General features: G+C 45.3%; 1 protein-coding gene and 2 pseudogenes across 1 annotated transcript; all 3 read right to left on the bottom strand.

Annotated features, from left to right (window-relative positions):
* Positions 1-558: 558 nt before the first annotated feature.
* On the bottom strand, positions 559-1440 carry LOC143853274 (C2 and GRAM domain-containing protein At1g03370 pseudogene; annotated as a pseudogene).
* Positions 1441-13998: 12558 nt separating this feature from the next.
* LOC143853272 (uncharacterized) lies at positions 13999-15237 on the bottom strand. The gene is made up of 2 exons (XM_077362993.1): positions 14905-15237; positions 13999-14838 (listed from the first exon to the last, which is right to left on the bottom strand). The coding sequence occupies exons 1-2, from the start codon at positions 15235-15237 to the stop codon at positions 13999-14001; spliced, it is 1173 nt and encodes a 390-aa protein (XP_077219108.1).
* A 5243-nt stretch (positions 15238-20480) lies between these two features.
* On the bottom strand, positions 20481-21354 carry LOC143853271 (C2 and GRAM domain-containing protein At1g03370 pseudogene; annotated as a pseudogene).
* Between the last annotated feature and the right edge of the window lie 130 nt (positions 21355-21484).

Here is a 21484-nt window from a genome sequence, read left to right as displayed (position 1 = left end):
GAACAATTCCTTAAGAGGCTTCTCCGCACACCACCCATCATTCCAAAATTTTATCCTGTCCCCTGAATAGATTCTAAACCTAATATTTCGGGATAATATTAAATAATTATCAAAACTTCAGATTTTTGGGTGAAATCCCTAAAATTTAGGATGAAATTTTGGGATAAAGTCAAAATTTCGGCCGAAATAAACTACAGTTTTGGGTTTAGAGAATTTCGGTTTCGTTATCGACCGAAACCTGAAATTTCGGATTTCGGTTGAAATTTTAAAACCTTGATTCAAACTAGATTCCCTACACACTATTAAGAATAGTAGAATTTACAGTATACATAAGCATTTGCAGATTATTACCAATGAAAATTATCTCTTCTTCTAGTGAAAATATTAAATTTCACATATCTCCATCCCAAAATTCTTCGGCAGGTTTGAACATAACATCTACAAACACAAAACTCTGGTGCAGTTGCTATCCTCTTCTGTAGAATGTGACTAATTTTCTCCAACTCCTCAGTCAACGGCCAGTAAAATATATCAAAGTTTTCTTTCAACTCTTGGGAATCAGTCATCCCTTGCTCTTGGACTGCTCACTGACGCCAGAGACGGCAGAACCACCTGGATGCCTTCTATGTCTTCCCATAGAAGGAAAACTTTAGTACTGTGTCCAAACAAGATTGTGTGAAACCCAATGATTGTTGGCGACAGAAAGAGGCAACCCTACAGAGGCAATTTTTGCTTCAACTGACAAGTAAAATCATTTATAAGGAATTCCTCTGGTGGAAGCCCAAATAATTTCTGGAAATCTGAATTTGCTTGAGGCGACCTCAAATTTATCTTCTTCCCGACCACCTCCTCCATCTTTGTCAAGTAATCTTTAACAATATCAATACCTCTTGTATTATTCAAAAAAATTCACAAGTGCTACTTAGATTGGCATGCTTGAGCTAATTTCCTTTGAAGAGGAATCCATATGACTGCTGCTTCTGATGAATTAGATTTTACAAAATTGATTTCAGCATGACCAAGGGATGTACCTTCATCAAAAGGTCAAGACTTCCACATCCATTGTAGATTGAGTCTCATCCATTGCATCAAATTCAAATATTTCATTCCATTGGGGATCTAAATATCTGGAACTTTATTGAACTGGTTCTTGTTTTACCATTGCATGTGAACACCACATAAAGATCAGATAAACCAGTTGACTTGAGTCCACAACTGCTAAGCTTCTTCCTTCTATCAAGGCGCAGTTAGCAACCACACATCCCCTTGTGCTTTGACTCAATGATCACAGCCTCTTTGTAATCTAGCTTGCATAAAATGTGATATCATCTGTAGAACACGTTCACCCTGAATAACAAGAATCCCATGCACAACCACTTCCCCAATTGAATCTGGCACGACCAATCCAAAAAATTTAAGGCCTTGGATCGTACTAGGCATGGCTAGAAGGATTTGTGCAAGTAAATAAAATCGACAACACCCCCCCCCCAGAAAAAATGAGACTACCCTGAAATTCCCAAAATATCAAAACGCCAGCTTTTAATCCGACCCATGTTCCATCTACAAAGAAGCCCAAATTTGCTCCTTGCTAGACCCCAGCGCTTTCAAATGAACTGACTTAACATTCTAAGAAACGAATCTGCAAACTGCACGTAGCTATCCATGACACCTTGTCGGGCCCCACCTTCGATCATACCTTTCATTATGGTGCTCTGTAGGAAATTCATGCGCCATGATAAAACCAGACGCGAGGATTGATCTCCTGAAGTTAATTCAGGTCCTGGCATTATACAGAAGAGCAATTCCGTCTTGAAAAAGCTCCCATAAGGAACATCCGGGGTGCTCGTCCTAACTAAAACTGCAAAAACCTTCCCATCGGCTTTCAAATATATGTGCTCCTCTGTAGCTTTCACAGCCTTAATTAATTTAGTTGCACCCTTTGTATAAGTAACCCCTCTTTTTAATCTATCCCCATCATTTTCAAGTTCCCAAGTTCCTTCTTGCCGATCTGTCTTTCCTAGCAGCTCCGCGAAAGACTTCAGAAGTTTTGAATTGGGTGAAAAGAGAAGAGAATTCAGGTCAGCTGGTGAAATCGGATAGGATTGGTCAAGAATTACTCCTCCGGCTAAATTGCTAGGCACTTTCCGTCCTTGATCTTTTGATTTCATGGTTCGCAATGCTTCATCCAATGTAATGCAAGTGGATGGGTCTCCTGATCGGTTCTTGGAAGCCTTGGGGTTGGGTACATCTGATGGAACAGAACTCACATTGGTACTGAGTATTGTTTCCCTTGATTTTCCAAGAAAAAATTGACAAAGGAGGCCACCAAGATTGCGTGGCTTCATTGATGGGAATTTCATTCTGTAGAGAGAGAAAAATTAGAAGTATTTTTCCACTACAATTGAATGGCCAGGAATTTATATCAGCATTAGGAGTCTTTGTAAGTATTTGATACATTCATTCTAAAGACGATTGTGTCTAAGAGTGCAGTGGCAAGTTGACATGCGACGGATTATGAGTAAAAAATGACAATAGAGCTTCTTGATATGTTACTTAAAGAGCTGCATTAAAAATGAACATTAAAGGTCGAGAAATAAAAAGCTTTGTTTTTCATAACTAGAGATTCATTGGATAGAACTGAAAACACATTGTACCCGGGATAATCAGAAAGAAAATCAAAATTCATATACACATTTTCCTTAAATTTCAGTTGCAAAATACAAATATAGATAATAGCCTAAATTAAGAAAGAAATAAAAACAATGGGTGTGCAAACCAAGTACAAGAAAATAACATCACTTGCTTGGACTTTCTTGTAAACCAGTAAGGGGAAAGGAACTAGAAAACAAATAGCATTCCCTTAACAATTATGAAAAGAGTGCCTGACTACAATATAACTGTACTTCTCTTTTATATGATGGTTAATTGAGGAAATCGAGGATAATTATATAAATTAACATTAGAAGTCTTTGTAAGAATTTGACAGAATCTTTCTAAAGAAGATTACATCTAAGAGTGCAGTAGCAAGTTGACATGTGATGGATTATGAGTAAAAAAATGACAATAGAGCTTCTTGATATGTTACTTAAAGAGCTGAATTAAAAATGAACATTGAAAATCAGAAAGAAAATCAGAAAGAATTAAAATTCATATACACATTTTCTTTAAATTTCGGGGGCAGAATACAAATATAGATAATATCCTAACTTAGCAATGAAATAGAAATAATGGGTGTGAAAACTAAGTACAAAAAAATAACTTCACTTCCTTTCTTCGTTGCACTTTCCTGTAAATCAGTAAGGGGAAAGAAACTAGAAAACAAATGGCATTCCCTTAACTACTACCTACCAGAATTTATGCAAGGAGTGCATGACAACAATAAAACTGTACTTCTCTTCTGCAAGATGGTTAATTGAGGAAATCAAGAATAATTATTTATATTAAAATTCACTAAGAACTATAGTAACTGATTCAAGAACTTGTGAACAAAACCACACACTTCTAGTAATCTGATCTAGATTATGGATGCTGCAGAAACTAAGATCACCAGAGCTAAATTCAAATTCTAGAAAACTCTAGATTCATTGTCACAACATCGAGTTGAAATCCTTGGTGTGTTACTTTGATTAATTCATGTGTTTTAATTGATGATGCTAGGACAAGTTCCCATTGAAGTGAAAAACATGAAGCCAAGAATGACAAGGAGGGCCTTGCCATAGCTAATGTGCGAACAACGATGTCGGAAACACTGGATCTCTAGGCTCCACAGTCAACAATGCCATAGCGATCATATTCCATTCAAGGTGTGTAACGATGTTTTCATAAGCAACATAAAGACATCAGTAATAATTTCTAGACTCATAAATGATATCAATAATCCTTCGTTTAATAATTGTGCTCCTCTCTTCATCTTACACTTTTCTAGGGAGCTGTTAACAGTTGGTATAATTCCAACAAAAAAAAATCTACCAAAAGCCAATCAGATTCATGTTTGATAAACTGAAGAGTGCCATTATTAAAACAAGAATCTAGTTTTCTTTTAGATTTGTTTTCTTATCATGGGTTCCAGCAGTCATTTTTTTGGTAGTCATATCACAACAATATTCTACAACATCTACTGCCAATACCATAAGTATTTTAAAAATTCAGTTTCAAAGTCATAGCATACCTGCTGGGAGTTCTTTTTCCCTTGATTTTCTTATTTGTTGTGTCCATCATCTGCAGATCCATCTGACAGTTTTCAATTTTTTTCTTTTTCAAATCATCATCTTCTTCTGCAGCTTCTTCTTTTTCTGAAAGGTCTTTCAAAGCCTGGGGACTATCTTCATCTAAAACCACTTTGACTCTTCCTAATTTTGGGAGATGCTTCACTTCTTTAAAAAATAAATCTACTTTGTTTCCACCATCCATGGTTTGCATGCCTGAGATCCTTGTAAATGGTACAGTCTCCTCCATTCTTTGAATAAACATTTCATTCATTATCGATGAACATGAAAACGTCGCAGCAGAACCCTGCTTACCTACCAAAAGAAAGAGAAAACAAACAAAAGCTAAGAGACTATTATTTTCAGTAGTGAACACATATGCTTTCAATGCTGCTTTTAGTTACTTCCTTACCTTTATTCATCCCTGAATTCAGTTTTTCACTATTTTCTATACTTCTGGATATTGCTTTGACGAAACTAACCCGATTTGATGGTAGCTGAGAAGAAGCCATAATGATTGCCTGATTATTCCCATCTTTATGTTGAATTGCAGGATCTATTTCAACACCCTTTGCCTGACATCTTTCTCCCTCAACATAATTCGGGACAATAGCCTTAGATATCCCACATTTCTCTTGGAAGTGGCAATGTTTTGCCAAGTTACTAGAAAACTTTAAGTCTACTGAATTGGCTAAGATCACTTTACCAAAGGACTGTTGACCTCTTAAGTTTTTGGAACATGGCTTTACAACTGAGGAATTCACTTTTGAGATGCACTCCTCAGGGTTGTGGATCTCTATTTGAGTCTTCTGAAGATGTTTGGCATTTGAATGTTGAATTTTTGTATTAAGATGATTGCAGCAAGGCTCTTCCTTGACTGCAGTTTGGGAAGCAGCTTTGTGTCCTTTATTTGCCTCGAGCATTTCAGAATTTTTCCTTTTATTGGGGCTGTTTATTTCTGCATTGGAATTATCCAGTATAGAGCGCTTATCATGAGAATTGCCTGTTATGGCATCATCTTTATTGAACTTGCAGACCACGGCAGAATGCCCTTGCTGGTTACAGTTCATACAGAATGAAGGTAACTTCTCATAGCGTACAAGTTGCCAAAAGCCCCTTCCTCCTCTTCCTCCTCTTCCTCCAATTCCAATCCAAACTCGACGAGGAAGCTTTTTTAGAAGATTTACTTCCACGCATATTCGTGCAACATTGGTTCGAGATAGAATTCTTGTTGGAGTATCAATAGCAAGGGCATTCCCAACTAAAGATGCTATAGAGAACAAGGCATCTTCTTCAAAGAAAACTACAGGGAGTAAAGGGAGCACAATCCAAACAGCAGCCAAAGAGGGTTCTCCTTGTGCCCATTGGAATTCAGGAGTCCATTTAAAAACCTTCATCAGATGGCCATCAATCCACCATCTATTCCTGACCCAAATTCGGAGCATGTCCGAGATGTTATCTAATCTAATGAAAACATGGTGAAGATCTAGTAACGTAACGGAGCAGTTGCCTGTGAGTTTCCATTTCCTACTAACCCATTCTCTAATATGGGCTAAGCTTGGCCATGAATATGGGAACTTCCCAACAAGACAATACTTGAATTTCTCCGCATTTGAAGTGAGCAAAGATTCATCAAAGTAAATTGCGGGCTCACCTCTACAAACTGAAACCTTTGCAGGAAACCGAGGTATATGCTTCCCATCCTCCATCTTTTCCTGATATATGTTGCTTTGATTCATCTGGAGGAAGGATTCTGCACTGGAGATGGAGGGTGATTTAACTGAAGACTTCTGATCATTAGCTACAGAGGAGAAATCTTGGGATGCAGAACTCATCTGACATTCAATGCTTTGGTTTCTTTGGAGCTCTTCGAGAAGAGGAATATCTCTTGAATTAGGATGTGCAGTAACAGAAGGATCATGTGAGCTTGCATCTTGATGATAAATTGCAGCATGTTTTGGGTGATTGTTATCAGCAGTTTGGTTGGTGGAATAAAAAGTTCGAAGGACCCACTGCTTACTTGGCTCCTTTTCATTATCATCAGTAACGTGTCTCCATTGTTGTCTCTGCTTCTTCCTCCATGTGGGTTTCTTCATGGATTTTGAAGTCCCTGTGCTTGAACCTGTAACTGAGGAAGCAATCTCTGTTTTCCCTTTGCTTGCTGAAATATGAATAGAAAGAGAAATGGTCTTTAATGGCAAAAGGTAGAATCGATTAGGATATAAGCAAGATTTTAAATTTCAAGACCAAAACCCAAATGCACCGAAACCGAAATGACGAAATGTACAAACGGAAATTTCACCCGAATTTCTGAAATTTCGTCAATTTCGGCGAAGTATTAAAAATTAATTAATTTTTTAATGCTTTACCAAATTTCAACCGAAATAGCTGAAATTTCGGCCAAAAAAATGAAGAAAAACAAGGGTCAAGTGCCACACTATATAGAATATTAGAATAGCTGACCACTAATTCAGCTATAATTTGACCCGGCACCTTTTAGCTTGTTCAAATTAAACCGAATCAACCCACTCTAAGTCTAGTTGAGTTAACCCAGTTTTGAACACTATTGACCCCTTTCTTTGTACCTGGGACAGCCCCCTCTACGGTAAAAGAGTTATCAAGAATACACTAGAGTCCCAGGTAAGAAAGGTGGGCAAATTATGTCACTTAATTAGCATGGAAGCAACTAATAGCTGTGAAATTGCCTTCATTTTCTCATGGCAAACTGGAATCCCATTAAGAAAATAAGGAAGAAATTGAAAATAACTGCCTATTTGGCCATTCTCAGTGTTTTTGGCATTAGTCTGGGATTTGAGCTCCCTTCTTTGTTTTCTCGTGCATGTCTCATGTCATGGACAGTCTTTCTATTTTTTATTTTTGTACGAAACGGATTTCCATTTTGCTAGCAGCCTTCTATTTTCCGCATCTGGCATTGCAATAGCCATCCTTGTTATTGCCGAGCGATCACCTTACAACCAACCAGCTATCATTCACTACTCTAGGAGGAATAGCTATCTCCATATTGAATAGACCCATTAATGTTGACATATGTACCAAAATAGGGGTGTGTTTGTCATTTATTGGGAAAAACATGGATCTTCTTGATATAATAAATGCTTATTTTTATGTATACCTGGACATTGCCAAAGGCCCATTTTCTATGTTGACTTTGATTTTTATAACATGTAGCTTGTCTTATGAGTTCCATTTTCCATGTTGAATAGAAAAAATAGGTGACAATTTTTTGATGGGTCCTGTATAGAGAAAATGTGAATAGTAGTTATATGATAGCAACATGTATATTGTTATGAACTTTCTATGCTTAACTTGGGCTGCTCTAAGATAGAAGTTAGGCATTATTTTAGAAGGTTAATGAATACTTACCAGTTTTTTTTTCTTTCGAAGTTTTGCCCCATCTATTGCTGTTGAACATCTAATAGATTATTTGTGCACTCTCTCTCTCTCTCTTTCAATGCTGCTTTTAGTTACTTCCTTACCTTATTCATCCCTGAATTCATTTTTCACTATTTTCTAGACTTCTGGATATTGCTTCAACGAAACTAAACCCATTTGATGGTAGCTGAGAAGAAGCCATAATGATTGCCTGATCATTACCATCTATATGTTGAATTGCAGGATGTATTTCAGCATGCTTTGCCTGACTGCTTTCTCCGCCGGCAGAATTCTGGAGAAAACACCTAGATATCCCACATTTCTCCTTGGAGTGGCAATCTTTTACCAAGTTGCTAGAAAACTTTAAGTCTACTGAATTGGGCAAGATCACTTCACCAAATGATTGTTTACCTCTTAAGTTGTTGGAACATGGATGTTAGACCTAAAATCGGTAACAGGTACGGCAGTGACGTCAGAGCTGAGCTGGAGGGCCCGAGGAACTGAAGTGAGGGAGCTAAGGAGTTGAGTCCTGCGCAAGGAGCAAACGATGACAGAATACCAACCCGGAGTGTTACTCCGGACAGGCCCTTCGACACTCAAGTCAGTATGTGCAAGAGTGCAGAGCTAATTTTAAGAGTGGGAGAGGAGAGGTTATTGCATTACCCATTGGTTTGAACATTGGATCCCCTTTAATAGGGGAAAATTGGTGACGTGGGATTACCTACCCCTGGACAGGTGGCGACCTGCTATAGGTTTGAGTTCACCTACTCCAGGACAGGTGTCGTCCTGCCATAGGTTTGAGCTTACCTACTCTGAGGTAATTACAATAATACCCCTGGACAGGTGTCGACCTGTTACAGGTTGCTGTTTTTATACCCCATCAGTTGCCCCCCCAGTTCTCCAAGTCATTGTAGTGATTTGGGGAAGTGTGGTGAGTCACATTCCTGATCGGGAGGAGTCTGTCCTGCCTGGAAATCAGTCCGGAAAATCTGTCTGTTCGGCCTGCGAGTCAGTCCGGAAAATCTGTCTGTCCGGCCTGGAAATCAGTCCGGAAAATCTGTCTGTCCGACCAGGAAATCAGCCCGGAAAATCTGTCTGTCCGGCCAGCGAGTCAGTCCGAAAAATCTGTCTGTCCGGCTTGGGCCGGACTCATTTTTGTCGCGTAGCGGACGCGACATATCCAGTCCGGCTTAGGCCGGACTCATTTTTGTCGCGTAGCGGACGCGTTATATCCAGTCCGGCTTGGGCCTGACTCATTTTTGTCGCGTAGCGGACGCGCCATATCCAGTCCGGCTTGGGCCGGACTCATTTTTGTCACGTAGCGGACGCGTTATATCCAGTCCGGCTTGAGCCGGACTCATTTTTGTCGCATAGCGGACGCGCCATATCCAGTCCGGCTTGGGCCGGACTCATTTTTGTCACGTAGCGGACGCGCCATATCCAGTCCGGCCATTTTTTGTCGTGTAGCGGACGCGCCATATCCAGTCCGGCTTGGGCCGGACTCATTTTTATCGCGTTATATCCTGTCCGGCTTGGGCCGGACTCAATTGGTTTTAAGAGTTATCCCTCACACGAGCACTTCACGGATGCCCTTAGTTGTGCGTGCCTTTGCCTCGAAGTTCATGTCCGTCATTAATGAAAGACACGTGGCACCCATACGTCCTCGAAGTGTGTGCCCTTCATTAAATGCAGACACCCATGGCCAAGGCTTATAAAAGGAGGGTTTTCACCCTTCATTTTTTACTTTTCACTTTTCTCTCCTTTCTGCTTTTTGCTCTGCCAGTTCGGCTCGCCCAGTTCGGCTTTGCGTAGCTCGTGATTGTGTTCGTCTGCGGATTTGGGAGCTTTCAGTTCTGACCGGTAATCCTCTTGAGCGCGCCTTTTATTCGTTTCTTTTTCTGTGTTCATGTCCTGTAGTAGTTCTAGCTCTGAGTCCGGTTCGGGGTCCGGTTCAGGGGAGTCTTCCAGTAGCTCAAGGTCTAGTTTGTCAGGTAGGACTCAAAATAATTCGACTAGAACTCCGAAGCAAATAATGGCAAGTCCCGATGTTAGAGTAGAGATCGTAGATAGTGAGGAGGATGAGGAGGTGATCTTGGACTTAAATGCCATTCCTCTCCCAACGGATAGTTATCACCGAACAGAGGCGAGTGTTGATAGTGACGCCGCCGAGGCGTCCACAACATTCATCCCTGGCAGGGCCATTGAGGTCGTAGCTAGAGCCCGGATGGACGCCAATCCACAATATAACATGCAGGCTCTTCACGAGAAAAATATCCTTGATGAGTCCATGATGAGGGACATTAGGGATAGGTACTGTGTTTCCTCAAGGTTCGGGCTGAGGCCAGCGATAGAGGGAGATAGGGCTTGCAACGAAAGCTCTGATGTATGTATATACGACGAGTCGTTAAGAGCTGGACTCAGGTTCCCTCTGCACCCATTCTTCATCGCGGTCCTTCGACATTATGGGCTGGCTCCGGCCCAAGTTGCGCCGAACTCATGGAGGGTGCTGACTAGGTTCATGTACCTCGTCCATGGCCGGCTCGAAAGAAACGTGTCTGTGTCGCTATTCCGTGCTTGTGTGCACTTGAAGAGGCATAAGGAAGGGGGCTGGATTTACATTAGCCAGCGCCCCGAGGTGAAAATGATCACTGGCACTCCCTCTTCTATCCACTTATGGAAGAACAGGTTCTTCTATGTCGAGGACAGGGAGTCCACCCAGCCTTGGTCGGTTCCTCTAAGATGGGACGTCCCGGACACAGTTGCACTGAGCCGCAAGCCGCTCCTTAAGGGCGAGGATATGAGGACGTTCGCCCTAATCCGTGAGGAGGTGGAACGAGGGGGGCCCATTCATTGTGAAGAATTCTCAGGTGAAGCGGCTCTGGTCGGGCTGGGCCTTAGTACTGCGACCCCGGCACGTATGTAGCTAGTCTTACTCTGAACTCTTTTTCATCCTTTTTTGCTGCTGACTGGTTTGTTCGTCTATGTTGACTTTCAGAGATGCAGGCACATTCGAAGATTGAGAGAGTGAGACAGGTGGCCTTCGGAAGGGCACAGTAGGGAAAGGCCCAGCAGGGCCAACAGTAGGGCCAAAAAAGGAAAGCCGTAGAGATGGCGAGTCCGACCCAAACCCTGGACACGCCACCGCCTCCCAAATCCAAGACTACAGTGAGGGTGGTGGGCGCCTATGGCCGGGGAGCGGGGTCCTCGAAGTCAGGGGGACATCTGCTGGAGCCCGTCCTCCCCCGGCGAGGACCGGAGACAATATTTTTCGGCCCAACTGGGCCGTTCAAAAAAATGACTCCGGCCTTGGTGAAAGCAGGGTAGCTACGGAGCTCCTTTCCAAGGTTCTTCTCAGCAAGGACAAGCACCAGGTTCTCCACGAACCTCCAGCTGCAGCCGACGAGGCCATATTCTCTTCACTTTACTAGGTAAGATGGCCCGTGAGTATGCTTGCTTTTTGTGTTGTTGTCTTTTGCCTCGCTTTCTTGTGTTAACACTTGCTTGCCCGCAGATCTCATTGTATTATAACGACCTTCGGGAGAAGAGAAAGAAGTTCTTTGAGGCGATAACCTAATCCGAGGAGGAGAGTGGGAAGCTGATGAAGGAGGCTGAAGAGCTTCAAAGGTCCATTGGGCGGACGGAGGCGGAGAACAAGCGGCTCAAAGAAGACTTCGCCGCTCAAAAGCAGAAAGCTGCTAGACTCTCAACGCACAGAGGGAGAGAGCCCGGGAGAGACAGATAGCCGCCGTTGCGGAGGCCGTCGCGGAGGCCATTCAAAAGAAGGAGGACGAACTTTTCAGTCTGTCCAGCGAGTCCTACAAGGTGGGATTCTTTGACTGTCTTGAGCAGGTTAAAGAATCCAACCCAGCCGTGACCCTGACGGGACTAGTCCTCCCTGACCCAGTGACGCTTGGCGACGATGAGCTAGGCACCACCACTGCTCTAGTAGTTCCGGAGACGGACCCTTCACGGGGTGGTAGCCAGGGGGTGCCTTGAGCTCCTCTTCTTCTCTTTTTGATCTGATTTTTTATTCTGTAATGGTCCTTGGGAGGCCCAACTTTTGTAACAGCCATTCGAGGCCTTATTTTTATAATGGCCCTTAAAGGCCCAACCTTTTCATGAATAGAAATTACATTTTGTTGTCCATTCTCTACTTGTCTGTACCTGGTTAATACCGTTTGTTCTAATATTGTGGGCCAAGAATACCACGGGCAGACGTTCGAGGCGAACTAACTAGTGAGGACCCAAGTTTTAACAAACTGGGTTTCCAAGCGGCGTTGATTTTTGCATCCGGGCTGGTTCGGGACTAGGAGTGCGCCCCCGATCTTTGCAGAGACGAGCCGTGACGAACCAAGCAGCGAGTACCCAAGTTTTAGCGAACTGGGTTTCCAAATAGCAAGTACCTGAGTTTTAGTGAACTGGGTTTCCAGAGTACCCAAGTTTTAGTGAACTGGGTTTCCAAGCGGCGTTGGTTTTTGCATCCGGGCTGATTCCGGACCAGGAGTGCGCTCCCGATCTTTGCGGAGACGAGCCGTGACGAACCAAGCAGCGAGTACCCGAGTTTTAGCGAACTGGATTTCCAAATAGCAAGTACCCGAGTTTTAGTGAACTGGGTTTCCAAGCGACGTTGGTTTTTGCATCCGCGCTGGTTTCGGACCAGGAGTGCGCTCCCGATCTTTGCGGAGACGAGCAGTGACGAACCAAGCAGTGAGTACCCAAGTTTTAGCGAACTAGGTTTCCAAATAGCAAGTACCCGAGTTTTAGTGAACTGGGTTTCGAGAGTACCCAAGTTTTAGCGAACTGGGTTTCCAGAGTACCCAAGTTTTAGTGAACTGGGTTTTCAAGCGGAATTGGTTTTTGCATCCGGGCTGGTTCCGGACCAGGAGTGCGCTCCCGATCTTTGCGGAGACGAGCCGTGACGAACCAAGCAGCGAGTACCCAAGTTTTAGCGAACTGGGTTTCCAAATAGCAAGTACCCGAGTTTTAGCGAACTGGGTTTCCAGAGTACCCAAGTTTTAGTGAACTGGGTTTCCAAGCGGCATTGGTTTTTGCATCCGGGCTGGTTCCGGACCAGGAGTGCGCTCCCGATCTTTGCGGAGACGAGCCGTGACGAATCAAGCAGCGAGTACCCAAGTTTTAGCAAACTAGGTTTCCAAATAGCCTTGCGAGGAGATTTGCAAAAGAGCTTCTATCATTCACATTCGGTATCTTTTTACAAAGTCACTTCCACGCCGGGTGGTTTACTACTGATAGTACTTTCGGAGGTTCTTTGAGTTCCAGGCATGGGGTAACAGGTGCCCCTCCAATGTCTCCAGCTTATAACTTCCCGGGCGGATCACTTCTTTTACTCGGTACGGTCCCTCCCAGGTCGGGGAGAGTTTTCCGACCTTCTTTGGTTGGGAGACAACAGCTTTCCTTAGGACCAGATCTCGCGCTCGGAATTCTCTGGGGCGTATCTTCGAATCATGATAGTTGGAAACTTTCTGCTTGTAGGCAGCGACCCTGATTCGAGACTCTTCCCGGGCTTCTTCCAGTAAGTCCATATTTGCACGGAGCCCATCTCCATTGAGTTTCTCATTGAAGTTGGCGACTCTTGGAGACGGGGCGCCCACATAAACGGGTATTACGGCCTCCGTCCCAAAGGACAAGTTGAATGGCAACTCCCTCGTTGATGTGCGCGGGGTGGTACGATATGCCCACATGACATGATAAAGCTCATCCGCCCATCGGCCAGCTTTCTCGTCCAGCCTCTTTTTAATCCCCTGAAGCAGGATCCTGTTCGTTACTTCTGTCTGCCCATTTGTCTGAGGGTGTGCCACCGACGTAAATCTCTGTTCGACCTTCAAGTCGGAACATAATTTTTGGAAGTTCCTGCAGTCGAATTGTTTCCCGTTGTCCGTTATCAAGACGCGGGGGATCCCGAATCTGCAAACCACTGATTTCCAGAAGAAGTTCTGCACGTTTTGCTCTGTGATCTGGGCCAGAGGTTTAGCCTCCACCCACTTGGTGAAATAGTCAATTACAACTACTACGAACGCGCGTCTTCCGGAAGCCGGTGGAAAGGGGCCCAAGATGTCCATCCCCCATACTGCAAAGGGGAGCGGGCTGATGATCGGGGCCATTAATACAGCAGGTTGGTGGATTGTGGGAGAGAATTTTTGGCATCTATCGCACCTTTTAACCAGATTCAGTGCGTCTTGTCTTAAGGTAGGCCAGTACAGGCCTCTCAGCAGCACTTTGATTGACAGCTTGCCCCCCAGATGTTCTCCACAAATCCCTTCGTGCGTCTCTTGTAGGGTGTATGCGGCGTTGCTTGGCCGGAGACACTTTAGGTACGGGAGGGTGTATGACCTTTTGTACAGGTTCTCACCATCAAGGGAAAACCGAGCTGCTCTCTGTGTCAGTTTGCTGGCGTCCTTCTTCGCCTCGGGGAGCTTCCCGCTACGTAGATATCGATGATTTCGTCCATCCAGCAGGATTTGTGCTCTACCTGCATTATTTCAGCGGCCTTACCTTCGATACTGGACTTCTGTAGAAACTCCATGCATATACTCCCGAGAGTGGTGTATCCGGACGCAGCCAGCTTAGACAACACATCTGATTTTGTATTTTCTGTTCTAAGGATTCTAATGACCTCAAAACTTTTGAACTTGCTGGCTAGCTGGGGGACCTGGGAGAGATACTTGACCATACGCTCGTCGCGGGCCTCATAGACCCCTTGAATCTGGTTTGCAACCAGCTGGGAGTCACAGTATGCTTTAAGCCTTTGGGCGCTGGCCTGGGCTGCAAGATTCATTCCGGCGAGGAGGGCTTCATACTCTGCCTCATTGTTTGATGCGCAGAATCCGAACCTTAGGGCATAATCTGCAGTGAAATTATCAGGTCCGGTGAGAATCAAACCGGCTCCACAGCCACCCTTGTTCGAAGATCCGTCGACGTACACTTCCCAAGTCGGTTCGGCGGTTGATGGATCCTGTTCGGCTGGTGCGGGGGTGATTTCCGTTTCAGTCCCATCTCCTGCTCGCTCCTCAGTCGTGGCTTCCATCTCCACAGCCGGGGTTTGAATAATTTCAGGTTCAGTGCTCGGCTGGGGAATGGTGCATTCAGCCACAAAGTCTGCCAGGACTTGAGCCTTTATTGCAGGCCTAGGCACGTACCGGATGTTGAATTCGCTTAGCTCCATGGCCCATTTTACAAGACGCCCCGATGTGTCTGGTCGGTGGAGAACTTGCCTGAGCGGCTGATCGGTCAGGACCTTTATTGTGTGGGCTTGAAAATACGGCCTCAACTTCCTGGCTGCCATCACCAGCGCGTAAGCCAATTTCTCGATCCGCTGGTACCTGATTTCGGCTTCTTGGAGAAGTTTGCTGATATAGTAGACAGGCTTTAGCTGGCGGTGCTCTTCACGAACTAGGACTGCTGCTAGAGCCGTGGGGCTCACGGACAGATACAGGAGTAGCTCCTCACCTGGTTCCGGCTTTGCCAACAGTGGTGGAGAGGACAGGTACTGCTTCAACTCTTTGAATGCAGTTTGGCACTCCTCTGTCCAGGGCGCAATCTTGAGTCCTTTGACGGCATTGAAGAAGGGCAGGCACCTCTCTGCGGATTTTAAAATGAAGCGCCCCAGAGCGGCCACCATTCCTGTGAGCCGTTGTACTTCTCTGATGGTTTTTGGTGGAGTGAGCTCCACCACGGCCTTAATCTTTTCTGGATTGGCCTCTATCCCTCTTCGGCTTACCATAAATCCCAAGAACTTTCCTGAGCCGACGCCGAAAGTGCACTTGGTGGGGTTGAGCTTCATGTTGTGCTTTCTCAGGACTTGGAATGTTTCTCCGTCGGACACATGATCTTGTGAGCTCTGACTTTTGACTAGCATGTCGTCGACATAGACTTCCATGTTGCGGCCGATCTGATTCCAGAAGAGCTTGTTCACGAGCCTCTGATACGTGGCCCCGGTATTCTTTAGACCGAAGGGCATGACACGGTAACAGTAGGTCCCTTGATCTGTTACAAAGGAAGTCTTTGGTATATCTGACTCATACATCCTGATCTGGTTGTATCCGGAGAAGGCGTCCATGAAGCTTAATAATTCGTGACATGCGGTGGCGTCAATGAGCTGATCAATTTTTGGGAGCGGATAACTGTCCTTGGGACAGGCCTTGTTCAGATTAGTAAAATCAACGCATGTCCTCCACTTTCCATTAGCCTTCTTTACCAGGACCACGTTTGCCAACCAGTCCGGGTATTGGATTTCTCGGATGAAGTCAGCCCTTAAGAGCCTCTTCACTTCTTCTTTTATCGCCTGCCGCCTTTCAAAGGCGAAATGCCTTCTTCTCTGTTTCACCGGCCTGCAGGTTTGGTCCACACCAAGTCTGTGCGTGCTGACCTCCGGGTCTATGCCGGGCATGTCAACGGGAGCCCATGCAAAGACGTCTGCATTGTCTTGAAGAAACTGGGTGAGGTGGTGCTGGATACTGCTGCTTAGAGAGGAGCCGATCTGAACGACTTTCTCATTATCACCCTCGCACAGAGGGATGGAGATGAGGTCTTCGGCGGGCTGAGTTCCCTGGGCTTCGTCCCTCAGGTCGAGTAGCTCAATCGGCAGCGACTCCACTGCATTCTTGCCTTTGAGTGCCATTGCATAGCACTCCCTGGACTGGGGCTGGTCTCCCCGGACCTCACCCACGCCGTTTAGCGTTATGAATTTCATCTTCTGGTGATACGCTGAAGCGACTGCGCGGATCAGGTTCTAACCAGGCCGTCCCAAGATAGCGTTATAGACCGAAGTGGCCCTCACTACCAGGAAGTTGACCATGGCGAAGGCTTGGCAGGGCGGCTCTCCGACGAGGACTGGGAGTTCAATCTGTCCCTCGACTTTCACGACCTCCCCTGAGAAACCGAAGAGATCTGAGTTCGCCGGCCTTAAGCGGTCGTCACCTATCATCATTCTTTCGAAAGCATGATAGTACAAAATATTGGACAAACTCCCATTGTCGACCAGGATTTTCTTCAACTCCTAGTTTGCGACGAGCATGGTTAAGACCAGGGCGTCGTCGTGAGGCAGTATCAGGTTGTCGAGATCCGCATCTGAGAAGGAGATCTCGCTCTCTGTCTTCATCTTCTTGCTGCATGTGTGCACGGCGTTGACTCGTCGTGCATATGCTTTTCGAGCAACAGACGATGTGCCCCCTGCGGCGGGTCCGCCCATAATTGTGCCAATGACTCCCCTTGGCTGGGATCGGTGTGCTTCTGGTTGTGGACTGGATGGAGGGGGAGATTGGTTCTTCGCAGAGGGCGGCTGCAACCGTCGAGGGCTGCAGCCTTGAGGACTCTTCTCTCTGCGCTCTGGTCTGTGGCCGTCATTACGGACATACTTTTTCAAGTACCCCGGCCAATCAGCAGCTCGATTTCTTCCTTGAGCTGCCAGCATTCGTCCGTGTCGTGACCGTGGTCCCTGTGGAATCGACAGTACTTTGATTGGTCTCTCTTATTTCCCTTGGAGAACATTATGGTCGGCCACCTCACGAACTCTTCTCTACTGATAGCGGCCAGTATGTGTTTCCGGGAGGTGTTGAGAGGGGTGAAATTCTCTTCCCTCCTCTGCGGGGACTTCTCTTTCCTGGGGGCCTTGTCATCCCTACGGTGCCTGGCAGGGTTTTTATCCTCAGAAGTTCTCCTCCGATTTGAGTCCAGGGCCGCCAGTGTCTCTTCAACTGCTATGTACTCCTCAGCCCCGGCCATCAGATCCGCCAGTGAGTGCGAATTTTGGCGAGCCACTGAGCAGCGAAAATCGTTAGATCTAGCACCCGCGAGAAGCGCGTTTGTGGCGGCTGAGGGATCTAGATTTGGCACTTGGAGTGCCTCCCTGTTGAAGTGGCTCACGAATGCCTTCAGAGGTTCATTATCCTCCTGCCGCAAGGCCATCAAGGATGCTGTCGTTTTCCTTGGCCTACGGCTGCTCATGAAGTGGCGGACCAGATCGTCCCCAAAGTCCTCAAAGTTGCTGATGGAGTTCGGTTTTATCCTTGAGTACCAGTCCCGTGCCGCACCAGTCAGTGTGGCCGGGAAGGCTCTGCAGAGGAAGCCGTCGGACGCGCCGTGGAGGAGCATCATCGTTTTGAACGTCTCCAGATGGTCCACAGGGTCAGAGGTCCCTTCATATTGCGGGACAGTTGGCATTTTAAATCCCCTGGGCGCTGGGGCGCTCATGACATCGCGGGTGAAAGGCGTCCTCCTTAAGAGCGCTCGCGGAGCAGGCCGGCTATGATATTTTGCCAGCTCTTCTATGCGGTGGTCCATTTCTTCCATCCTCCGTAGCATCGGATCAGCTCTGCGGTCTGGTCGGTCCAGTGACCTGTTTCTCTCCACCGACTGGCTCGCCGCGGAGCCGGACTGGCTTTCTGGACTCCTGCGATGAGGCCGGAGTTTTTCCTGCGGCGCGCGGTCTTCCTAGCTCGAAGCTTTCTCGCAGAGCGGGACCGCGATCTCCGGCGGCGGTGAGGTTCTGTGTGAGCATGCCTGGCTCTGGAGTGTTGAACTTGTCTCGTGGAGTGGTGAGTCCGGTCTTCGTCGTGGCGCGCTGATTCTCCCCTATAAGCGCGCGATCTTTCCTGTACAGGTCGTGGAGCTTCTGGAGGATGTTGGGGAGGCGCTTGGATCAGCTGCTGGTACTGACCGACAAGGGCCGTCATCTGTTGAAAGAGAGCTTGCACTTGATCCGGAGTGGGTGTAGGATTGAGGTGGTACGAACGAACCGGGCTCTGTTCGGCTGTAGTAAAAGTAGCCACCACCTGCGAGGTAGCACTGCGCGGGTAGTCCGTGCAGTTGGTATTCGAGCAGTCTTCCGTCCTGCCATTTTGTAAGGGGATTTGAACAGCTTTTAGATCATGAGTCCCACGGATGGCGCCAATCTGTTAGACCTAAAATCGGTAACAGGTACGGCAGTACGTCAAAGCTGAGCTGGAGGGCCCGAGGAACTGAAGTGAGGGAGCTAAGGAGTTAAGTCCTGCGCAAGGAGCAAACGAGGTCAGAAGACCAACCCGAAGTATTACTCCGGACAGGCCCTTCGACACTCAAGTCAGTATGTGCAAGAGTGCAGAGCTAATTTTAAGAGTGGGAGAGGAGAGGTTATTGCATTACCCATTGGTTTGAACATTGGATCCCCTTTTATAGGGGAAAATTGGTGACGTGGGATTACCTACCCCTGGACAGGTGGCGACCTGCTATATGTTTGAGTTCACCTACTCCAGGATAGGTGTCGTCCTGCCATAGGTTTGAGTTTACCTACTCTAAGGTAATTACAATAATACCCTTGGACAGGTGTCGACCTGTTACAGGTTGCTGTTTTTATACCCCATCAATGGACTTTCGACTGGGGAATCAACTTCTGATCTGCACTCCTCAGGGTTGTGAATCTCTAGATGGGTCCTTTGAAGATTTTCAGGTTTCAGGTGGTTTAATTCAGCATTTGAGGGAGCAATCTCTGTTTTCCCTTTACTTGCTGGAATATGAATAGAAAGAGAAATGGTCGGGAAAAGGTAGAATCGTGTCGGTTAGGACACGGTCAGCCATTCACATGGAGATTGAATTTTGTAACATGGAACTTGTTAGGGACTTTCGCAGAAAGCCATTTCGCTGCTGAAAGTTGCATGAGAGAGCAGAAACATCAGGTGAACGAATGCATAAGACAACGTCTGCTGAAAGCAAGCCTATGTGGATGCTCTCTCATGCAACAGGCAGCCCCGAAATGCCTTGCTGCAGAAGTCCCTAGCAAATCCCATTTCAATAGATATTTTGACCACTTATTAGAATAGCTGACCACTTATTTAAGTATAATTTGACCCGGCACTAGGACTTTCACCTTTTAAGCTTAAAAATGCAAGAAATATAAAAATATTTATTAAATTTCTGTACATATATAGGAAAATGTCCTTGACTTTTTATGGAGTGAACAATAGCTTGTTTGAATTGACTCGAATCAACCCAATTTAAGTCTAGTTTTGAACAATATTAACCCCCTTTTTTGCACCTGGGACAGCCCCTCTACTTTAAAAGAGTAATCATGTGTAATACCCAGCCCTACACCTGTCTCTCGCATGCACCAGCACATGCAAGAGAAGGTTGTAGAAGGCTAACGATAACTCTTGAATTGCTTTTAGTATTTTTTTTATTACTGGTTTTGGTAAAAAGGGCATAAGGTTTTGACCCCTATTAGTAATAATAAACTGTGTTCTATGTATTGCTGAGTATATCTGTAATTGCACGATGTTGGTATTTGTGAATACCACTCGTGCTTGTGCTTTGGCTTATGATGGATGGTACATGTTTGTAGGCCCACCAATGGGATAAAAATTCTTTGGCCCTCTTATGTCAGTGGAGGTAAAATCAGAGGGAGAGTTAAGCACATCGAGGAGTTTAATTGTGGACTTCTTGTCATTTTGGTGATGTAAGTATGTATAGTCATAGAAAAACTAGTGTAGTTTGAATAGTTTAGTTGCTCTGACTACTACTCAGGTGTATTGTAAATGAATTTTTGGAATTATATGAATGTTCAGAAAGAAAGCCTTGCGTGCATGTGAAATTTATTTTGCAGGTACGCGGCGCCTATCGTGCCTCGGTTCGGGGCGTGACATCGTGAATACACTAGAATCCCAAGTAAGAAAAGGGGGCAAATATGTCTCACCTCATTAGAATAGAAGCAACTAACAGCTGTGAAATTGCCTTCATTTTTTCACGCCGTGGAAGGACACAAAAACCTCCCCTTTGTCTAAGTTAAACTAACATCCACTTATATTTTAAACGAAAACACTTCCAAACTGGAACCGGTGTGTTCAGTTGCGCATTGGAAATGGAAAAGAAACGGAAAATGGGTGCCTTTTTGCAGATTATTACCACTGACAATTATCTCTCTTCTTCTGGTGAAAATATCACATATCTCCATCCCAAAATTCTTCAGTGGGTTTGAACATAACATCTAGGAACACAAAACTCTGCCGCAGTTGCAATCCTCTTCTGCAGAATGTGGCTAATTTTCTCCAACTCCTCAGTCAGCTGCCAGTCAAATATCTCAAAATTTTCTTTCAATCTACTCTTGTTGTAGCACTTGAGAATCAGCTATCCCTTGCTCTTGGACTGCTCACTGATGCTAGAGACGGATGAACCGCCTGGATGTCTTCTATGTCTTCCCATATAAGGAAAAATTTAGTTCTGTGTCTAAACAAGTTTGTGTGAAACCCAATTATTCTTGGCGACAGAAAGAGGCGACCCTACAGAGGCAATTTGTGCTTCAAGGGACAAGTAAAATCATTTATAAGGAATTCCTCTGGTGGAATCTCTGGAATGCTGAATTTGGTTGAGGCGACCACAAATTTATCATCTTCCCAACCTCCTCCTCCATATTTGTGAAGTACTCTTTAACAATATCAGTACCTCTTGTATTATTCAAAAAAATTATCAAGTGCAACTTAGATTGGCATGCTTGAGCTAATTTCCCTTGAAGAGGAATCCATATGTCTGCTAGTTCTGACAAATTAGATTTTACAAAATTGATTTCAGCATGGCCAAGGGATGTAGCTTCGTCAAAAGGTCAATCAATATAAAAAACTCCAACATCCATTGTAGATGGAGGCTCATCCATTGCATATAATTCAAATATTTCATTCCATTGAGGATCTAATATCTGGAACTTAATCGAACTGGTTCTTGTTTTACCATTGCAGGCGAACACCACACACAATTGCATAAAACGTGCTATCATCTCTAGAACAAGATCACCTTGAAGAACAAGAATCCAACACGCAAACACTTCCCCAATTGAGTCTGAAAGTCCAGTCCAATAAATTCAAGGCCTTGGATCATGCTAGGCGTGGCTCGCAGGATATGTGCAA

Source organism: Tasmannia lanceolata, unplaced genomic scaffold, assembly GCF_043159265.1.
Source record: "Tasmannia lanceolata isolate RefF3 unplaced genomic scaffold, GAP_Taslan_0.1 ptg000019l, whole genome shotgun sequence".
Classification (NCBI taxonomy): Eukaryota; Viridiplantae; Streptophyta; class Magnoliopsida; order Canellales; family Winteraceae; genus Tasmannia; species Tasmannia lanceolata.
The sequence above is the reverse complement of the archived record's forward strand: the minus strand, read 5'-3'. Positions and strand labels throughout refer to the sequence as shown.

Coding starts and splice junctions, on each gene's coding strand:
- LOC143853272 (XM_077362993.1), bottom strand. CDS start 15,237: ATGGTGGCCGCTCTGGGGCGCTTCATTTTAAAATCCGCAGAGAGGTGC. Junction 14,839..14,904: donor AGAAATTGGCTTACGCGCTG/GTGATGGCAGCC, acceptor CTGACCGATCAG/CCGCTCAGGCAAGTTCTCCA.